This window comes from Tenrec ecaudatus, chromosome 1 (genome assembly GCF_050624435.1).
Source record: "Tenrec ecaudatus isolate mTenEca1 chromosome 1, mTenEca1.hap1, whole genome shotgun sequence".
Classification (NCBI taxonomy): domain Eukaryota; kingdom Metazoa; phylum Chordata; class Mammalia; order Afrosoricida; family Tenrecidae; genus Tenrec; species Tenrec ecaudatus.
This window is the reverse complement of record NC_134530.1, coordinates 268,297,347-268,315,390: the sequence shown is the minus strand read 5'-3', so window position 1 is coordinate 268,315,390 and position 18,044 is coordinate 268,297,347. Positions and strand designations below refer to the sequence as shown.

At 46.1% G+C, this 18,044-nt stretch overlaps 1 protein-coding gene across 1 annotated transcript in view; it reads left to right on the top strand.

Moving 5' to 3' along the window:
* ELOVL2 (ELOVL fatty acid elongase 2) overlaps positions 1-18,044 on the top strand; it is an 84,207-nt gene that overhangs the window by 52,029 nt on the left and 14,134 nt on the right. The window contains exons 2-3 of the mRNA XM_075532367.1: positions 10,629-10,692; positions 15,227-15,414. Of these exons, the coding sequence (XP_075388482.1) occupies positions 10,629-10,692; positions 15,227-15,414 (252 nt within the window). The remainder of the gene's footprint in view (positions 1-10,628; positions 10,693-15,226; positions 15,415-18,044) is intronic.

Sequence of the window (18,044 nt, the reverse complement as noted above, 5' to 3'; positions counted from 1 at the left end):
ACCACCAGGTGGCTCTCCTACTGGCAGAACAGGGTGCAGGTGCAGGACCTTAACCTTGGGTAACAGGATGGGCATCGTGTTAGAGGGGATGCTGGTGGTAATGGAGATTACTTGCTGCAGGGTGTGCAACGCAATACAGGCATTTCTGGCTCATTTGACTCTTTTCTGTAAATTCCACTTTACATCTGAAATCTTTTCCCTTGATGTGGAAAATATCCATCAGCATATGTTGTGATATTCTGCTGGCTACAGATTCTCTCCCTGATGCTCACAGAAAAAGTCCTTATCTCACCCCCAGTTTTAAAGATATTTTCACTGTGTATAGAATTTTGCATTTGGAGAGCTTAGAATTTTTTTCTTTCTTTCATCACATTTTGCCACTGTTTGTGATGGGAAGTCAGCAGTTACGTTCTCTCCCACTGCCCCTCTCCTCCTACAAAATGGGTCTCTACTCCCCCTCCCCCTCCCAAACCTGGCTGCTGTATATAATTATCTTTGGATTTCAGAAGTTTGCCAATGACCGAGCTAACTGTATATATTTAAAGTGTACAATTGGTTAAGTTTTGATCCATAAGTACACCTGTGAAACCATCACCACATCAAAACAGTCCGCAGATGCCTCATGCTCCACAACTTTCTGTGCACCTTTGTGAGTCTCCTTCCTCTGCTCTGGTCCTCCGTGATGTGTCTGCCTTTCTATCGCATGCCTTCTCTCTACTGTATATAGAGTATGTAGGTTCATGTTCCTAAACTTTTATGTGAATGTTATCGTATACTGTATGTACTCTTTGAGGATCTAGCTTCTTTCATGCATCACAATAACTTTGAGGTTCATGCATCTCGTGGTGTGTTATCAGTAATCCATTTCTTAATCATGCCGAGAACTCAGATTTCATGATTTGGCTCACCACAGTCTATGTATCCTTTCACATGTTGTCAGGCACTTGGGTTGCTGCCAGTTTTCAGCTATTGAAAACAAAAGTCCCGTGAACACTTGTGTCCAAGTCCATGTATAAGCATACCCTTTCTTTTCTTTTGGATGACTGTACAGATGTGGTATGGCTGAATCACCTGGTAGGTTTCTGTGTATATTTTTGTCAAACCACGTTCTTCCACAGTGGTTGTACCAGTTATAGTAGACAATCAGGGATACACAATTAATTGGTCCCCCTCAGCTTCTAATGTTCCTATCCAAGATCAGTTGCTAGCCATCATATCGAATCCCCAGCCGGGAAGTATGGAGAAGTCACTGAAGTTGTTCTGGAATGGGGTTCAGACTGCCAACTTCTGCTCCCTGAGCAACCTGGGGCATAATCTGGGAGGGGAAGTTGTAGTCATGGGTGGACAATACTCCGTTAGCTGGAAGAATTGGGTTGTCCCCTCTGTGGAGGACATATGGAGTCCTCTGAAGTATGGCGTTCTGGACAGCAGCCTCTCTTGTCAGATCTCAGGACGGGACTGTGCCTCTATAAATATCTAATGTATGGACATTCCAACCTTCTTTCAAAATTCATCTATCTCATCACTCACCTATGTTACCATACCTCATTGTGGCAGTTTGGGGGATCTCCTTCCTCTCAATGATATGCTATTTCTCTTATTTACATGCCTCAGTTTCCTAATTTGTCTACATGTTTTGTTTCATTTTTTATTGTAACTTAGATAGGAATTTATATTTGACATCATCAACTTTGCATTCAATAGACCAAACCACAAATCCAGTAGTCCACCCCTTCCCTGTTCCACTCCCGACCTCCCCGTGGACCCGAATCCTCCATTAGATCCAAGCCAACACCTCGACAGCAGCCCCCTCTTCTCCCTGAACCTGTTGGCAACCTCCAAAGCCTGTTCAATTTGGCACGAGAGTCTCTTGAATCTCACACTGCCACTCTTTCCTCGATACATACAAAAAGCATGTACAATGTTCACAACAGCTGCTAAAACACTAAAGTGGCTGCATGATGCTGGAGAACATCCCTAGCATTCTTTGACGTGTGCACACACAGATCCTCTTCATCCCTGTGACTCCATTCTGTCCTTCAGTGCTAAGTGTTTGCGCTAGTTATTGTGCCAGCAGAACCCTGCCCAACACAGTGTTCGTGTCACTTGGGAAAAGCCCATTATGGCCTCCGCTCTGTCTGTGCTTACATTTCCGTTCATGACTCCACTAGACCTCTTGGCTTGTGCCTCCGAGTGCAACTCTCTTAAGTAAATGTAAGCAACACAGGAGAAAGAGGAGGCTCGCTGCTCCCATAAAGATGTGCAGCGTTGGCAGCCCCAAAGGCCAGTCTGTCCTGCCCCGCAGAGCTGCTGTGAGGCAGAACGGACTCGATGGCGAGAGGTTGGGGGTTTGAGACCTAGGGAGCGATGTACTCTCGTGGTGGTGTTGCCATTTTCCCAGGCTTGCCTTGTCTCTTAGAAGTGACTGCAGACCCTGGCCAGAAATGTTCCCCGAGGGAGCCAGGCCTTGATGTATTTGTATATGCTGATCCTTCCTGGAATGCTCTTTCTTTGCCATCTGGACAGCATCTTAGCCTCTTTTTCAAAACTCAACAGCAGTATCATACTTTCCTAGAAACCTTCCTTTCTCCTAAGTTAAAATTCCTTCCTTTATACTCTGTAAACCTCTCTTATGATACGCAAGAGCCTATTGCCACAGTCATTTATTGTCTGTTATGCTCTTTGATGTCCCTGGGTGGGGCAAACAGTGGACACAACCAGCTGCTAGCTGAAGCCCACCCATAGGTGCCTTGAAAGAAAAGCCTGTCAGTCTCCTTCTGAAAAATCAGCCGGTAAGAGCCCCAGGGAGCCCAGTTCTGCTCTGACGTTTCCTGGGCTGGCATGAGTCAAAATGGGCTTGGCAGCATTCGGCCTGGGTATGCTCTTGAGACTGTCCACTGTGAAAAGGATGGCTTTGTGTTTTAGTATCCAACACAGTGCTGGCCCAAGGCAATGCTGAAATAGAATTGCCAGGGAAGCAAATTATTGAATGAGTGGACCGCCCCTTCAGACGAGGGGGTACACCCCCCAAAAATGGAACGTTCTTTCAAAGTTGTGTATTTAATTTTTTTATTTTTTACAAAACAACCTTATCACCTTCAAAGTACTCTCCATTACACTGAATACGTTTGTCAAATCTGTGATTCCATTCTTGGAAACATTCTTCAAACTCATCCGTGTGGACGGCTGACAGCACCTCCTTCACATTTTTCTTCGCCTCTTCTGTGTTGTCAAATCGCTGTCCTTTCATGCCCCTCTGCATTCTAGAAAACAATAAGAAGTTGCACAGTGCCAGGTCAGGTGAGTAAGGTGGGTAAAACAAGAGTGGCATGTTGTTTTTGGCCAAAATTGGCACTCTGAGATAACTGTGTGAGTAGGTGCATTGTCGTGGTAGCAACCCCAGGCTCCTGTCTACCACAAATCAGGCCTTTTTTGTCATGCACTATTACACAATCTTCTCAGAACCTCCAAGTAGAAAGCTCGATTAGTAGTCTGACCTGGTGGAACAAACCCCAAATGCACTACAAGTTGACATTTTCATCCGTTCAGGAAGTTGACGGATGTCCAGGCGAAATTTGCCATCAATTGACATTTCAACTTTTTTGAAATGAGAAAGCCACTCATACACTTGAGTTTTTCCCTTCGGGCTATCTTTGAAAGCTGTGTTCAACATCTTAACATTTTCCGAGGCATTTTCCCTGAGCAGGAAACATAATTTCACAGCCACATGCTGTTCTCTTAAATTGACCATCACAAAAATGCGGTTCAAGCAAAACTGCTTTTACAAAGAAAATCACTGTGACCAGAGAGCACCTTCTTAGGCTACGCCACTGGGTGCGCTAACTCAGAGCGAATTGCTTAATGCTCACCAAGCTGGGGAAATGTGCACTGTGAAGGCTCCACCCAGCAGAACTTTTCCCCCGTTTTTTGGGGGGTACCTACCCCCTCATATTTCCCAATTCTTGTTCTAAACTCTGTCTTAATATTTTCCTCCCTCTTAAATATCTTCTGCTCTTTTACTTTTGTTTATACACTTCTTCCACTGTTACTAAATTGAAAGATTATGGAAATAATGGAAGTTTTTTGGCCTTCGATTCGATGTTGAACAGTGGCTTTTGAGCTTTAACAAACAACCTAAGACAGCTCAAACATTTGTGAGTAGGGGTGGCAATGCAAGAAAGATGGCATTGGTTATGAGAGTAAGCACATCGATGAGGGCAGCTTTCTTTGTGCAGGCAACACACCATATTCTGTCGCACTGAGATGTTAGAGGCCTCCTGAGAAGGAGACCAGGATAAAAGCACCGTTTAAGCACTTCTAAGTTTGCTTTAGCTTAGCTACTTTAGAGAGGCATGATGAAATAAGAAGAAAAGCCCTGGTGTGCTGGCCAGAAATCGGCTCCTCAGCCTCATCAGCAGCTCGCGGGCAGAAAAGCTGTCTGCTCCCATAAAGACTTAGAGTTGGGAACCCTATGCAGGGTCACGGGGAGTCAGAATCAACTTGATGGCAGTGGGTTTGGTTTGGTTTAATTAATAGAAGTCTCTCATCCCAATCCTTCTTTTCAAGCAAAGTGTCCAAAGACCTTTGCTTCCTAGGAATTAAGGAGTAGAACCAGATGGTCTGTTCCCATCACCAGCTGTGCAGATCCTCCCTTCAGATCCCAGTACGTTCCTTGCCACTTACCTTTGCAATGACAGTGAGAAGCTGGTGGTGCCTTGACCGGACCCCAGGTCTTCAATATCAAGCATCTCTTTTATGAACGTCCTGAGGACCATTGTGCTCAGCTAACCTTGTAGCCAGGGACCCCACACCTCAGGCCCAAAGAGCCGCATCAGAATCCTTTCCTGGGAACACAGGCCTGTTCTGACTTCATTTCCTCTGCTGGAGAAGGTGCCCCAGGCCTGGATCACACAGAGCTCTTTGTGGCAGGAGTGCAGCTCACCGCAGCAGGTGTTTCTGAGCAACATCATAAGAGACCAGCATGAGTAGGAGCTGAAGCAAGAGGAAGCAGCCACGTTACTGACTTGTAAACCTCTTAACAATTTCCCAGCCTGAATTAAAATGACATTAATTAATCTAGCACATCCATGTGACATTATTTCTTATAATATCAAATCATTGTTAATGTATAAAAATGTTTAGAAAACAAAACAAAGGTAATAGGGAAAAATTAATGCAGTGTGATCAATTTACTTACTTGAAAACTCCAAAGTCTGAACGTATTGCCTCGGAGTTGATTCCGACTCCCGACAACCTGTGAGGACCGGGTAGAAATGCCCCTGTGGGTTTCTGAGACTGGGAATCTTAACAGGAATAGAAAACCTTATGTTTTCCCCTCTGTTTCCTCGAAGTCCTCTTTAAAGCTTCAGATTGAGCTTTACAAGATGCCAGCTGCTGAATTGTCATTTGAAAATTGTATTTACATCCTAAAGATATAGACTTTCCCTAGTGCATTTACGTCCCAATGACAATTTTTTTTCCCTCTCTGTTTTCTTGAGATATTAGTATGTGCTGGCCTCCACAGGGAAGTGTATACTATTTATTTGTGAAGAAATGGTCGTTGAAGCCAGATCACCGTGTTTAAGGATTATTGTATGAAGTAGTGCATCCCAGAGGTGTGACTGTGTAAAAGGGTTGTCTCTTTTGTACAGAGATGCTAAGCCTTGTCAGCATATTTGGGGTTTCCCATTGTTGTGTTTGGAAGTTGAGGTTTCCGTGACAAGTTAACTTCCAAGAGGACAGCCCGTCTCGGGCACCATGCATTATAAGCTCAGGTTGCAGCACCCTTGACAAACTCGGTACACTCTGCAGCACGCGAGGACTTCTCTTCTGGCTTCCAAGCTGTCGGGGGTTCTTTTGCGAGAAAAACAGACTCTTTACAGTAGTAGTTTTCCCAGGACACCGGATCCATTGGTTGTTTGCATGTGTACACGAGGTGTACAGTCTCCCTTTGTGTCGTCTCACATCGGCATGGAGATACGATATCCTGGTTAAGTAGAACCTAGAGTCCTTTTTTTCCTGGAAAATCTCTCATTAGAAAAGGACTCTTTGATGGCTGGCCCTACTGTGAGACATGATGCCCCTCAGTGACTAAGGGCAATACAGGGGACGGCACCGGAGACACAGTGTGGGAATTGCACCTGACCTGATCCCACCACACCGAGGCAAAGCACTGGGGGAATGCAGTGGAACAGCAGGGGAATGGAGTGGCAAGGTCCCCAGGGAATGCTGAAAGTGGACTTTGGGTCCAGGGCGTTGTGCCCCAACAGACTGGACTGGAAAACGCTCGTAAGGGCCAGCAAACGATCCTTGAACGAACTACAAGCCTTTCTTTTGTGAAGTGTTTTGTTTTGTTCTTTGTCAGTGGTTTGTTTATGTTGTTTTATTCTCTGGTTGTATACTGTTGCTTTGTTTTCCTCTGTCTTGTTTTCGTGCATGTTAGTGTCTCCACAGGTCTGTCTGAATAGGACTGGCTGGATGAACTATCTGGAGGAAAAACAATAGGACAGACAGTTCCTGGGGGACAGACACATCCGGGTGGGGGAGGGGGAGGAGGGTAAGGAGGTGGTGTTAATAAACACAGGGACAAGGTAACAACATGGGACCCAAAATGGTAGTGAGGGGGGAGTGACAGGCCTGATGGGGAACGATCAAGGGTAAGGTTGCGTAGAGAAGAGGTATAGCTGTAGCCCAGGTGGGGACGGAGCATGGTGGTGGGGCAGGAGGAAAGTCAACGGAGAGGGAGGAAGGAGCTGGGAGTCAAGGGGCATTTATGGAGGTCTAGACAAAGACGTGTAGATGCAAACATATATATGAGGATGGGGAAATAGATCTAATTATCTACATTTATAGGTTTGATATTAAGGTGGCGGAAGGACCTTGGGCCTCTACTCAAGCACTCCCTCAATGCATGAATACTTTCGTTTATTAAATTGGTACTCTATGATGCTCACTCTACCGACACAACTGCTGAAGCCAAAGTAGGTGAACAAGTAAATGTGGTGAAGAAAGCTGATGGTGCCCGGCTATCAAAAGAGATAGTGACTGGGGTCTTAAAGGCTTGAAGATAAACAAGCGGCCATCTAGCTCAGAAGCAACAAAGCCCACATGGAAGAACACACCAGCCTGAGTGAGCGAGTGATCCCAAAGGGATCAGTTATCAGGCATCAAAGAACAAAAAATCATCATATCATTGACTGCACACCTCCATGATAGGATCGCTGAAGACAAATGGGTGCATAAGCAAATGTGGCGAGGAAAGCTGATGGTGCCCGGCTATCAAAAGAGATAGTGTCTGGGGTCTTAAAGGCTTGAAGATAAACAAGCGGCCATCTAGCTCAGAAGCAAAAAAGCCCACATGGAAGAAGCACACCAGCCAGTGCGATCACGAGGTGCCAAAGGGACCAGGTATAAGGCATCATGCAAAAAAAAAAAAAAAGAATATGTGTGTGTGTATATATATGTATGTATATATTTATATATATACCACATTGAATGAAGGGGGAAGTGCAGAGTGGAGACCCAAGTGTCGGCCACTGGAGATCCCCTCATAGAGGGGCTTAGGAGAGGAGATGGGTCAGTCAGGGTGCAAGGTAGTACCGACGAAGAGCACAGCTTTCCCCCAGATCCTGGATGCTTCCTCCCCACAACTACCATGATCCGAATTCTACCTTGCAGGGCTGGATAGGGCAGAGGTTGTACACTGGTACATATGAGGGCTGAAGGCACAGGGAATCCAGGGTGGACGATACCTTCAAGACCAGGGGTGTGAGGGGCGATGCTGGGAGAGCGTAGGGTGAGTGGGTTGGAAAGGGGGAACTGATTACAGGGATCCACATGTGACCTCCTCCCTGGGAGAGGGACGACAGAGAAGGGGGGGAAGGGAGACTCCGGCTAGAGCAAGATATGACAAAATAACGATGTATAAATTACAAAGGGCACATGAGGGAGGGGGGAGCGGGGAGGGAGGAGAAAAAAAAAGAGGACCTGATGCAAAGGGCTTAAGTGGAGAGCAAATGCTTTGAGAATGATTGGGGCGGGGAATGTATGGATGTGCTTTATACAATTGATGTATGTATATGTATGGATTGTGATAAGAGTTGTATGAGTCCCTAATAAAATGTAAAAAAAGAAAAGGGAAGAAAAAAAAAGAAAGAAAAGAAAATAATTAGGGCAAAGAATGTACAGATGTGCTTTATACAATTGATGTATGTATATGTATGGACTGTGATAAGAGTATGAGCCCCTAATAAAACGTTTAAAAAAAAAAAGAAAAGAAAAGGGCTCTTTGATGGGCAAGGACATTCTAGATTACTTCTTTCCTCTCTTGGAGAGGACGCAATGAGGAAGGGTGAGACGCAGCTTCCACCCGACGTGTGGAATCGGAAGCTCGTTTTGATGGAAACAACAAGCCTCCTTACATGGGAGTAGAAGTTGATAAAACGGTCGTGTTGCAGAAGAAAGGGTCGATCCAGGTGATGATGTCTGTGAACGAAGCAAAGATGTCTCCTAGTTGGGAACTATGATGAACTTGCTTCAGCAAGATGCCAGAGTTTACCCTGGCTTGACTCACGATGATACCTCGGACACAGCTTAGTGTTCATCTCTGTTCACAGAAGAAATTTTGGAAATTTTAAGGACTACCCTAACCTTGTGTCACCCTGGAGTGCACAAGACAATGTAGAGGGTGCGAGATTCAGATGCCCAGTAAAGCCTGGCCACCTGTCACCCGGAGGAGGCAGAGGCATCTCTGCTGTACATATACTGCTGGATGTTGTTGGAGCTCAGACATTTTTGGTCCAGGGAATGCACCCTCTCAGGTGACATTTCTATTGCAGAACTTATGACTAAGATAAGATTCAAGACACTGTCGAAAAATTTATACTGCAATGACAATTCACAAGTCACATACAAAGAGGAGCCTGGCTATGACCAGCTTCACAATTGCACCCCATTACCAGTGCTCCCACTAGCCGGTGCAGACAGTCACATGCATGTCTGCTAAGCGTCATGACAGTCCATGAGCCCATCGGAGGGCTGCTAATGAGGAAAACAACATATGCCAATGAAGGGCACCAAGTGTAGGTCAAAGGTTTGGTACCTGGCCAGCTCACAGGTGGATTCTGTAAGTCAGGATCTCTAATCCAGGAAAAGAATAAAAATAAAAAAGCAGATGACTCACTGCCTTCCCTCCGTGAACTGGCGTCCCTGCAGTCATTCTTCTCATGGATACATTGCCTTCGGCACCTTTTTCTCCTGGACCGCCTGATGGAAAGCATGAATGAGAGGGCACTGTGTGCTATCGGTGTAATGCAAGCAAATAGACAGGATGAAGAAAACAGAATAAGCCCCTTGGCACTGAGTCCATTCTGACTCGCAAGGTAAATTACAGCAGGGAGGCTTTGTGTTTCCTGGGCAGGATGTGTGTCGGCAGCACAGTGACAGGACAGTCAACTTTTGACAGCTCTGTCAGCGTTCCGCAATCCAGAGGACATACTGGTGTCCAAAGAGAGGAGATGCTTCCTGGCCGGTAATCTGTGGGCCAAGGGCAACAGCCAAATGCGAGCAGTCTGTATGTGGTGGGGAGTGGACTTCTTTGACCAGAGGTGAGATCCGTACAAAACTGAAACCGGACAGTGCTTTCTCAAATGGGGGCATCCAATGCTGTGTTTCCTTATTGACCTTGGCATTGTAAATTGTTCATGAACTAACGGGCAGATGTGTCCAGCTTCCCGGTAGCTTGCTCTCATTCTGCAGCCGGCTGTGGGCCAAGAAATGCAAACAATAGCAAGCCCCTCCTTACTTGCGAGAAACAAGCCAGGAGTAAGTAGCGAGGCAAGTGACATCCGGCTGCTATAGGCTGGAAAACATTTACCTGTCCAGAGATCTAGTTGGTGTTGCAGAGAATGCAGCACTAGGGAGAGTCCAGCAGTTATGTGCCACCATCACAGGTGCCTTTATGTATGACCCCATTATTTCCACAAGTTTCACACTATAAAATATGAAAAGTTGCTTTTTCCTCCCTCATTCCCTCTACTCTGTCTACAGAGTCTAGTGGTACACAGATGTCCCATGTGTTTTTTTTTTAATTTATCTCATCTAACAAAATCTTAGCATGGCTTAATGATTCAGCATGCATTCTAGTACTGAAAAACCTCACACCACCCAAATCTAACCAACATAAGTTGGTCATTGGAGGGATAAAAATCACACACACACAAAATTTATGTCCTGAGGATAGAAACTTTTTCTGTTGCTTCCACAAAGCTGCTGTTAATTGGAGGATTAGAAGTTGCTTATAGAACCAGGCTTTCCTCTAAGTATTTTAGAGGTTTATGGAATTGGGTCAATAACCCTTCGATGTTTAAATGCATTCAGTCAGTTTTCCAGGACTCTTCTTGTGTACGGAAATGAAAGAGGGATTGTTTCTTTCCAAATCCTCCCAAGCTTGTGAATCGTGAGGCTGTGTATTTGCTGTCAGAGTCCTTGGAAGCGGGGGCTTTGGAAGAGCCGTGGAAGCTGTTTCTTGCTGTTGTTGCTTCCTTTTGAGAGTTTTCACACACACACACACACACACACACACACACACACACAGTCGCTACAATAATTTTTTCCTTTTGTCTTTCAAGGAGCATCTAAAGACTATTGATGAGGAAACCAATGCTTTTCTGGACTATATGTTTGGACCTCGAGGTGAGTAAGCTACTTGACGCCGTCGGGTGGAGCAAACACGAGGAGGAATGCCACTTGATTATAGAAAAGCCTTCTGTAAGCTCCGAGGTCTTGGAGATGACATTGGTGCTTTAGCACCTTGAAGGCTAGGTTCCCGCCCCTGTGGGGTACTTCTCCCAGAACACACAGAAGCCCCCGTTTCTCCCACTCAGGCTCCTCTTGGATTTAGGGAGTCTGCCCCAGGAAGTAGGAGCAGAGTAAAATACAGTCCCTCTGGTGTGTCTCTGGCTCCCAAAGGCAAAACTCTAGCTCTCCTTCTAAACCAGTGGTTCTCAACCTTCCTAATGCCATGAGTCTTTCATACAGTTCCTCATGTGGTGGTGACCCCCGCAACCATAAAATTAGTTTTGTTGCTACTTCATAACTGCAATTTTGCTACTGTTATGAATCGGGCAACCCCTGTGAAAGGGTCGTTGGACCACCCCCAAAGGGGTCGTGACCCAAAGGTTGAGAACCGCTGTTGTAAACTCATCTACTCCTTTCTCTCCACTACCGTTCACCTGCCTTCCTCGCCACCATGGTCACATACATGCCCTTCCTTATACAGATAAAAGCCCATTACAGATGGGCGAGCCTTCGCACCCGGGGGCCATGAGGCTGGCTTAGGAGCTGCTCAGTGACTCTTCCATCCCCAGTCCCAAGACTACGGCAGATGCCTCCTCACGGCTCATCTCTCTTCTCATCATGTAGCCACTGTCAGGCAAAATAGCATCCTAGGACCTAGCTCTGTGTGGCCATCTGCTTCCTTTTTTTCTCTCGCTTTTTTTCCCCCAAATAATATTTTTGACATATCTTGCTCATTCTGGTACATCCCTTCCCTTCCCATACAGTTCTGTTGTTCGTTCCCATTGGGTGGGGCTGTACAATCAACAGTGCTAGCAACTCCCCTCTCCCCACCTTCCTTCCCTGGAAGTCTGCTTTAAAACTCGCCTGTGCTGTCCCCCCCCCATGCCCCCCCTTGTGATTCCCTGCATGATACAGTACAGGTATCAGCATAAACCTTACCTTCTGAGATAGGATGTCCCCGGTATCCTATCTACAGTAGGACCCCCTTTTTCTATTTCATTTTCTATTTACTTTTTTCATATATTTTATTGTTGTTATTAGCTCTTCTAAGAGGGCAAGAGCAATGACTATTATGCTCATCAGCTCATCATTTTTATCTGGTCATCATTTTATCACAGTTCTAGGAACATATTACATTTTAAATTTTTTTCATTTAAAAGCCAGTTGCCCATAATTTGACCCTGCTTCCTGTCCACCTCCTGTGTGGTAGAGTAGAATGGTGTACCATATTTTCAAATGGCTTGGTTTGGGGGTCTGGATAGCCAGGTCTTTCTTCAGAGGCCCCCATGGGTGGACTCTCACTTCCAACTTTTAGTTAGCAGCCAAGGTTTTAACCATCTGTACCACCCAGGCACTCCAGGGACATATTAAGCACCATGTATTGTACAAATGAATGAATGAATTCTGAACAGCATGTCTCATTTTCCTTGAGCCTCGCTAGTCCACTCACTCACAGTCACTTCTGTGGAGTTGATTCCAACCTCTAGTAACCCTATAGGCCAGGGTAGAGCTGCCCCCTATGGCTTTCTAAGACTCTAACTCTTTACAGGAGTAGAAAGCCTCAACTTTCTCCTGCAGAGTAGCTGGCGGTTTTGAACTGCTGACCTTGTGGTTAGCAGTCCAACTTGTAACCACTAGGCCACCAGTGTTCCTCATTGTTCACAACACTGGAAAGTTCATAATTATCTTCAGGTTATTTCTTCAGCACTATCGGGTGGCGGGTAAATAGTAGTGCTGCTTCTTTCTCAGAATCATTCAGCAGAATCACTTAGAGACTTAGGGATCATTTAAACCATTCTCCAGTTTCTATTTTAAGGGAATGACTTTTTTATATAGTTCAGTGTGATGTGATGATTCTCAGTAAATATAGAGTTCTTCATTCTTCCTTTTAAAAAATTCCTTCACGTGGTTTATTGTCTTTTATTTTATCTTCGTGCTAATTCTGGAAAGTAGACTGGGCACGGTCTCTTTAATATTTACTCTGCGGTTGTAGTGGGTAGGCAGGAGGTCGGCTCGGGTTGGAGGGCGTCCCCCGACTTAGGCATGCAGAACGCAGGCAGGAACTGACGAGTCTGTGAGTGCAGCTGTGCAGTTGACACTTACACGGTCCACAGTTACACGATCAGCTCTCGGAGCCAGTTCCAGTGGGACTTTGCCGTTGGAAAGCGCATGCAGGGTCTGCAATCAACAACTTTGGGGTAGGGATAGGGTTGCCATTGTTTAGTCAGCTGGCCGTTTGTTGCAGAGATTTCCTTGTAGCAAAAAGATTGTAAAGTTGACCATTAACCAAGTCAGATGACCTCCTCGGTGACAGGATGTCTGATATCCAGGCCACCAAGAATCCCTTTCCTAAAGCTGACAAGGGGGCACGTAGGCTGACAAGCTCCCTACCACATTTCTAGTTGTTCCCTGGTGTTTGCAGACTTTTCCTGTGTGATACTTGAACCATCAAGGGATAGTGTCCTGGGCACATAGAGAGCTGACCGTTTTCCAGTCTCAAAGATAACCAGTGTCGGTGCCAGTACTTATCCCCACAGTTTGGTTGGGACAATCCCGGTGGTCTCTGCCAACTATAACAAGCACTTACAGGCCATCGGCAAAGGAAGAAGCGCAGGCGCTGTGTTCATCTTGCAATACGCCCTTGACGTGGAGGCCCGCGGGTATGTGTTTGATGAGCGTCTTCTTCACTCAGCACTACCTGGCTGTTCGCTAGAATGGAGAGAGGAGATGTGTGGGGTCCAACCTCTGCCTCGTGGGGCTGAGAGTCTGGATGAGAGGGTAAAACTAACACATCTAAAACTGTTAGAAGCCAAGTAAGTACTAAACCCCGTTATGGGTTTGGGAAGCCTATTGTAACAAAGTGGCATAAAATGGGTAGCTCAGACAACAGAGACGCATTGTCTCACAGCTCTGGAGGTGCTGCGAGGGCATCTGTGCTGTGCCTCTCCCTCCTAGCGCTGAGTAGGTGCTTGCAATTCACGGCATTCCTCGGCTTGTGGAACCAACACTCACCCCCTGTGCCTCTCCTTAGGGTGTGCTAGGACTCTGTGTCCCCCTGTGCCTAAATCTCCCTTTAAAAGGACAGCAGTCGTGGAATTTGGGGCTCACCCCACTCTAGTATGGCCTCCTCTTAACTTGATTACATCTGCAAAGACCCTGTTTCCAAACAAGGTCACATTTGCAGGTGACCTGGGGGTTACCTCAATCCTGTCTTTGGGGCGTGGGGGCACAATTTAACCCACACCATGGAAATAGCAGGAGGTCGGGTGACAATCTACTGAAAGTTCTTAATTTGTATTCTCTGTAGCTCAGTGTTTCTCAAATGTAAACTGGGAAAAGTAATGTAACTTATGTAATAGGGTGATTTTTGAGGATTAAATACCATATATACTCCTGTAGAAGCTGAGTTTTTCAGCACATGTTTAATGCAGTTTTTGTAGTAAAATTAGGTACCTCAGCTGATATTAGGGTTGGCTTATACTCGAGTACATGTGATAAGTGAAACCATGTAAAAGCCCCTAGAACAGTTCCTGGCACTGAACTAGTGTTCAACAAATATTCGCTATAATGCGTACAGTGCAAAATGACCCGTTTCACTGTGCTGGGCACCGCAGTGCTGTGGTGCTCAAAGCACAGTTGGTAGCAGCTCCCCTCGCGAGGCGGACCTTGCTCCCGGGCGTAAAGGATGAGCAGGGCTTTCATCTGACACAGAAGATGAGGCCGGCCACTCCCACCGGTACAGGTTCAGAAACGTCAGTAGAGGTGCTGTGAGCTGGAGTTCACTCGGTGGCAGTGAGTTGGTCACATCTGTCTGGGGATTGGCAGGTGGAGATGGCTATCAGGAGGTGGCACATGCTTGAATTTATGACAAGTGCAGGTCCTGAGGAGCTCACTGTGCGAGCGGCGCTGAGTCACATGAATGAAGAAGACACGGGCCCCTTCCCCACTGCCTCATCTCTATCACAAATCGCAGCACTTTGTAAGTGATGCTTCAGCTAGAACTTGCGGAGACACTCCCCTGGTAGAAATGGGAGTCCTTCTGTGGAGGCACAGCTTACAGAGAGCCTGGTGAGAGACAGTGGGATAGACCAAGAAGCTGGCCTCTGACTAGGAGAGCCCGAGAGATGGAGACGTGGGCGCAGGCAACCACCTCCTTCCTAGTCATCGGTTTAGAAGAAATGAACACAGTGGCTATTCCAAAGTTGACATTCAAGAACCCTGCCTTCCTGCCTGGTGTGGCTTCCCTGTTAGCTTCATAAAACCTTCCTTAATTATCTCCAACCACTGCTTCTTCCTCTGAACTCCTGTAACCCAATTAAGTTTACTTAATGATCGATTTTATTTTTTCTTGCTGTCTTTGGCATGAACCAATAAAATACATGTGGCAATACTTGATCAAATGAAGAGACTTGTGTGTGTTTCTTTTCAGATTCTCGGGTCAGAGGATGGCTCATGTTGGACTCCTACCTGCCTACCTTTTTCCTTACCGTCATCTACCTGCTTTCAATATGGTTGGGTAACAAGTACATGAAGAATAGACCTGCGCTCTCTCTCCGGGGTATCCTCACCTTGTATAACCTTGGAATCACACTTCTCTCTGGGTACATGCTGGTAGAGGTGAGTGTTCCCATCGCGAGAGCTGCCCTCCACTAACTGAGCAAAGGTTAGGAGCAGTTGAACTGAGCATTCTAGAACTCTCCAAGATTGCTATCAAAACCAGCCTTCAAGACCCCGGAACTTCAAGGAGAGTAGAGACTCCAGGAGGGTTAGGGGAGGGGATGGGAGGGGGAGAAAGGGGAATCGATCACAAGGATCAACTTATACCCCCTCCCGGGGAGACGAACAATGGAAAAGTGGGTGAGGGGCGTTGGAAGACGATGTAAGATATGAAAATAATAATCTATAACTTATCAAGGGTTCATGAGGGAGGGCGGGTGGGGGGGAGGGGGAAAATGGGGAGCTGATATCAGGGAAGTGGGAAGAGAATGCTTTGAAAATGATGATGGCGGCATTTGTACAAATGTGCCTGACACACTGGATGAATGTGTGGATTGTGGTAAGAGATGTAAGAGCCCCCAATACAAGTTTGTTGTTTTTGTTTTTTTTTTTTTAAAAGAACTATTTACATGCTTTATTTTATTCCTCCAGGAAGCTCTGGAATCACGATTTAGATCTGTCAGAGCCTTTAAAGACCATGTGTTACCATTGTCTCCTTTTACAGGCGATAATAATGAACCTTAGAATGGCTACATGGCTGGTCTGAGAACAGACAGCTGTTGAGTAACACTAATTTTAAAGTTGATTGCAATATGCAGTTTGTTTGACAAAAATGCTAATGTATTAAAGCATTACAGGGGGGGTGTCAAAAATTAGTGGACAAGCGGCATTAAAAGGTAATGGAAATTGTTCATGAGCTTTTTGAAGCCTCCTTGCATACTACCCCCATCACTGTGGCAATGGTTTAGCGAGCCAGCTGTTTCTCTACTCTCACCTCCTAGGTCTGAGTGGCATTCCAGCTCAGCTAAGGCTGCCCTACAAGAGAAAAAACAAGTAGCCACAGACCTGTCTAGAAAGCCAAAGATTATTTTACTGTCATATCAGGGAAAAATCTAAACATGTTAAATGAGTCTTCTCCAGTACACACACACACACACACACACACACACAGAGAAGGAACAAAAAAAAATGTATGATCTTTTTTAGGGAAGAGTTCAAATAAAATTCTTCCTACAAGGGCTTACTTTTAGTGGGACAAGTAATGACTTCTTCCTAGTAGATGTTAAGTCTAAAAGGAAACAAGTCCTTGCTTTGAAATATCAGCTTATTTAATATAGATTTTATTTTGTGAGTTGTTCTAACACTTGTGCCGTTCTGATGACAGTCACTAGACATCGCCTTGAATGAGCAGGCACCATTCTAACCCTGGAATGTGGGCTTTGTCAGAGCTGGGAGCTGGGGTCCGGAAGCCACATGGGCAACCTTAGGTTTCTGACACTGGAGGAGGATTTCAATGTTAACTTTCTCAAGGTGAACTTTCCTTTGGTCCCCTCTAAGTCCTTGCAAGATAGACAGTGATGGATGTGGTCAATTTCTCAGGATAGCAAATGGAACAGTACTATTCCTTGGCTTGTTTAAAGAAGTAGCCACACCAGAAGGGCCCGCCGGAAAGGGAAGCCTCATCAGCAGCTCTAGTGCCCCCGAGGGGAGCGAGTTTGAGTGTAGTGGATGCAGAATTCAAGACTCAGCTCTGTCACTCCTTGTCAATTAAGGTTTGAATGGGTCACTCAGGCCACTACACACCCTGTTGAGGATGAGCTAGGGGCAAGAATGGAAGCAAGAGTCCTGCGTGAAGGAGCCCAGTTCCACGAGCACTGATGTTAATGGCTTGGAGTACGCTGGGGGCGGCAGGGAGAGGCTGGTGGAGTCTACATGTTTTTCAGTGCTTGAGGCCACGTCTCCTTAAGGCCCTTTGTTTTGTGTTCTTCCACATATAGATGGGATGGCAAGTGCACACCAACCCAGCTGTGGAATTAGGATTGGCCCAGGATGAGACAGGCAGAGGCCCCTGTAGCTTTACTGCTCAATTCTGCTGTTCAGTTGTTAAAACTGTCTCATCAAGTAGCTCTCCCAGATGCCACAGAAATGGGGACTGCTGGGATAAATCTCCAGACAGGAGGGAATGTCACAGGGAGCCAAGGACGTGCTCTGCCCTCTCCACATTCAAGGGTGACCCTGCCTCTGTAGTTTTCGCACACAACATTAACCGCGTTAAACAGAGCCCTGGCGGCTTACTGAGTTACGAGTTGAGCTGCTAACTGCAAGGTCAGCAGTTCAGAACCACCAGCCACTATGGGAGAAAGATGAGGCTCAGAGTCTTGGAAACCCACAGGAGCAGTTCTACTTTGCCCTGTGGGGTCACTGTGAGTCGGCATCGACTCAATGCCAGTGAGTTTGGTTTTGTGTCACTGTTCCATGCATGTCCTTGAACAGAACTGTACTGTTACACATCTGAGAGCAGAAACCTGGCGGCTGTTCGCACACAGTACCTAATGTCAATCGAAGCCCTATGCCTTGGTCTCTAGAAGTTTAAGCTTCTACAATTGTGGCTTAGAGGGTTATGCTTCCGGATGCTAACCCCAAGTCAGCAATGTTTACCCACCAGCAGCTTCATGGAAGAAAGCCGAGACTGACTGCTCCAGATGTATGGAGCATATTTACAGCCTCGGAAACCCAAACAAGCCCTTCTA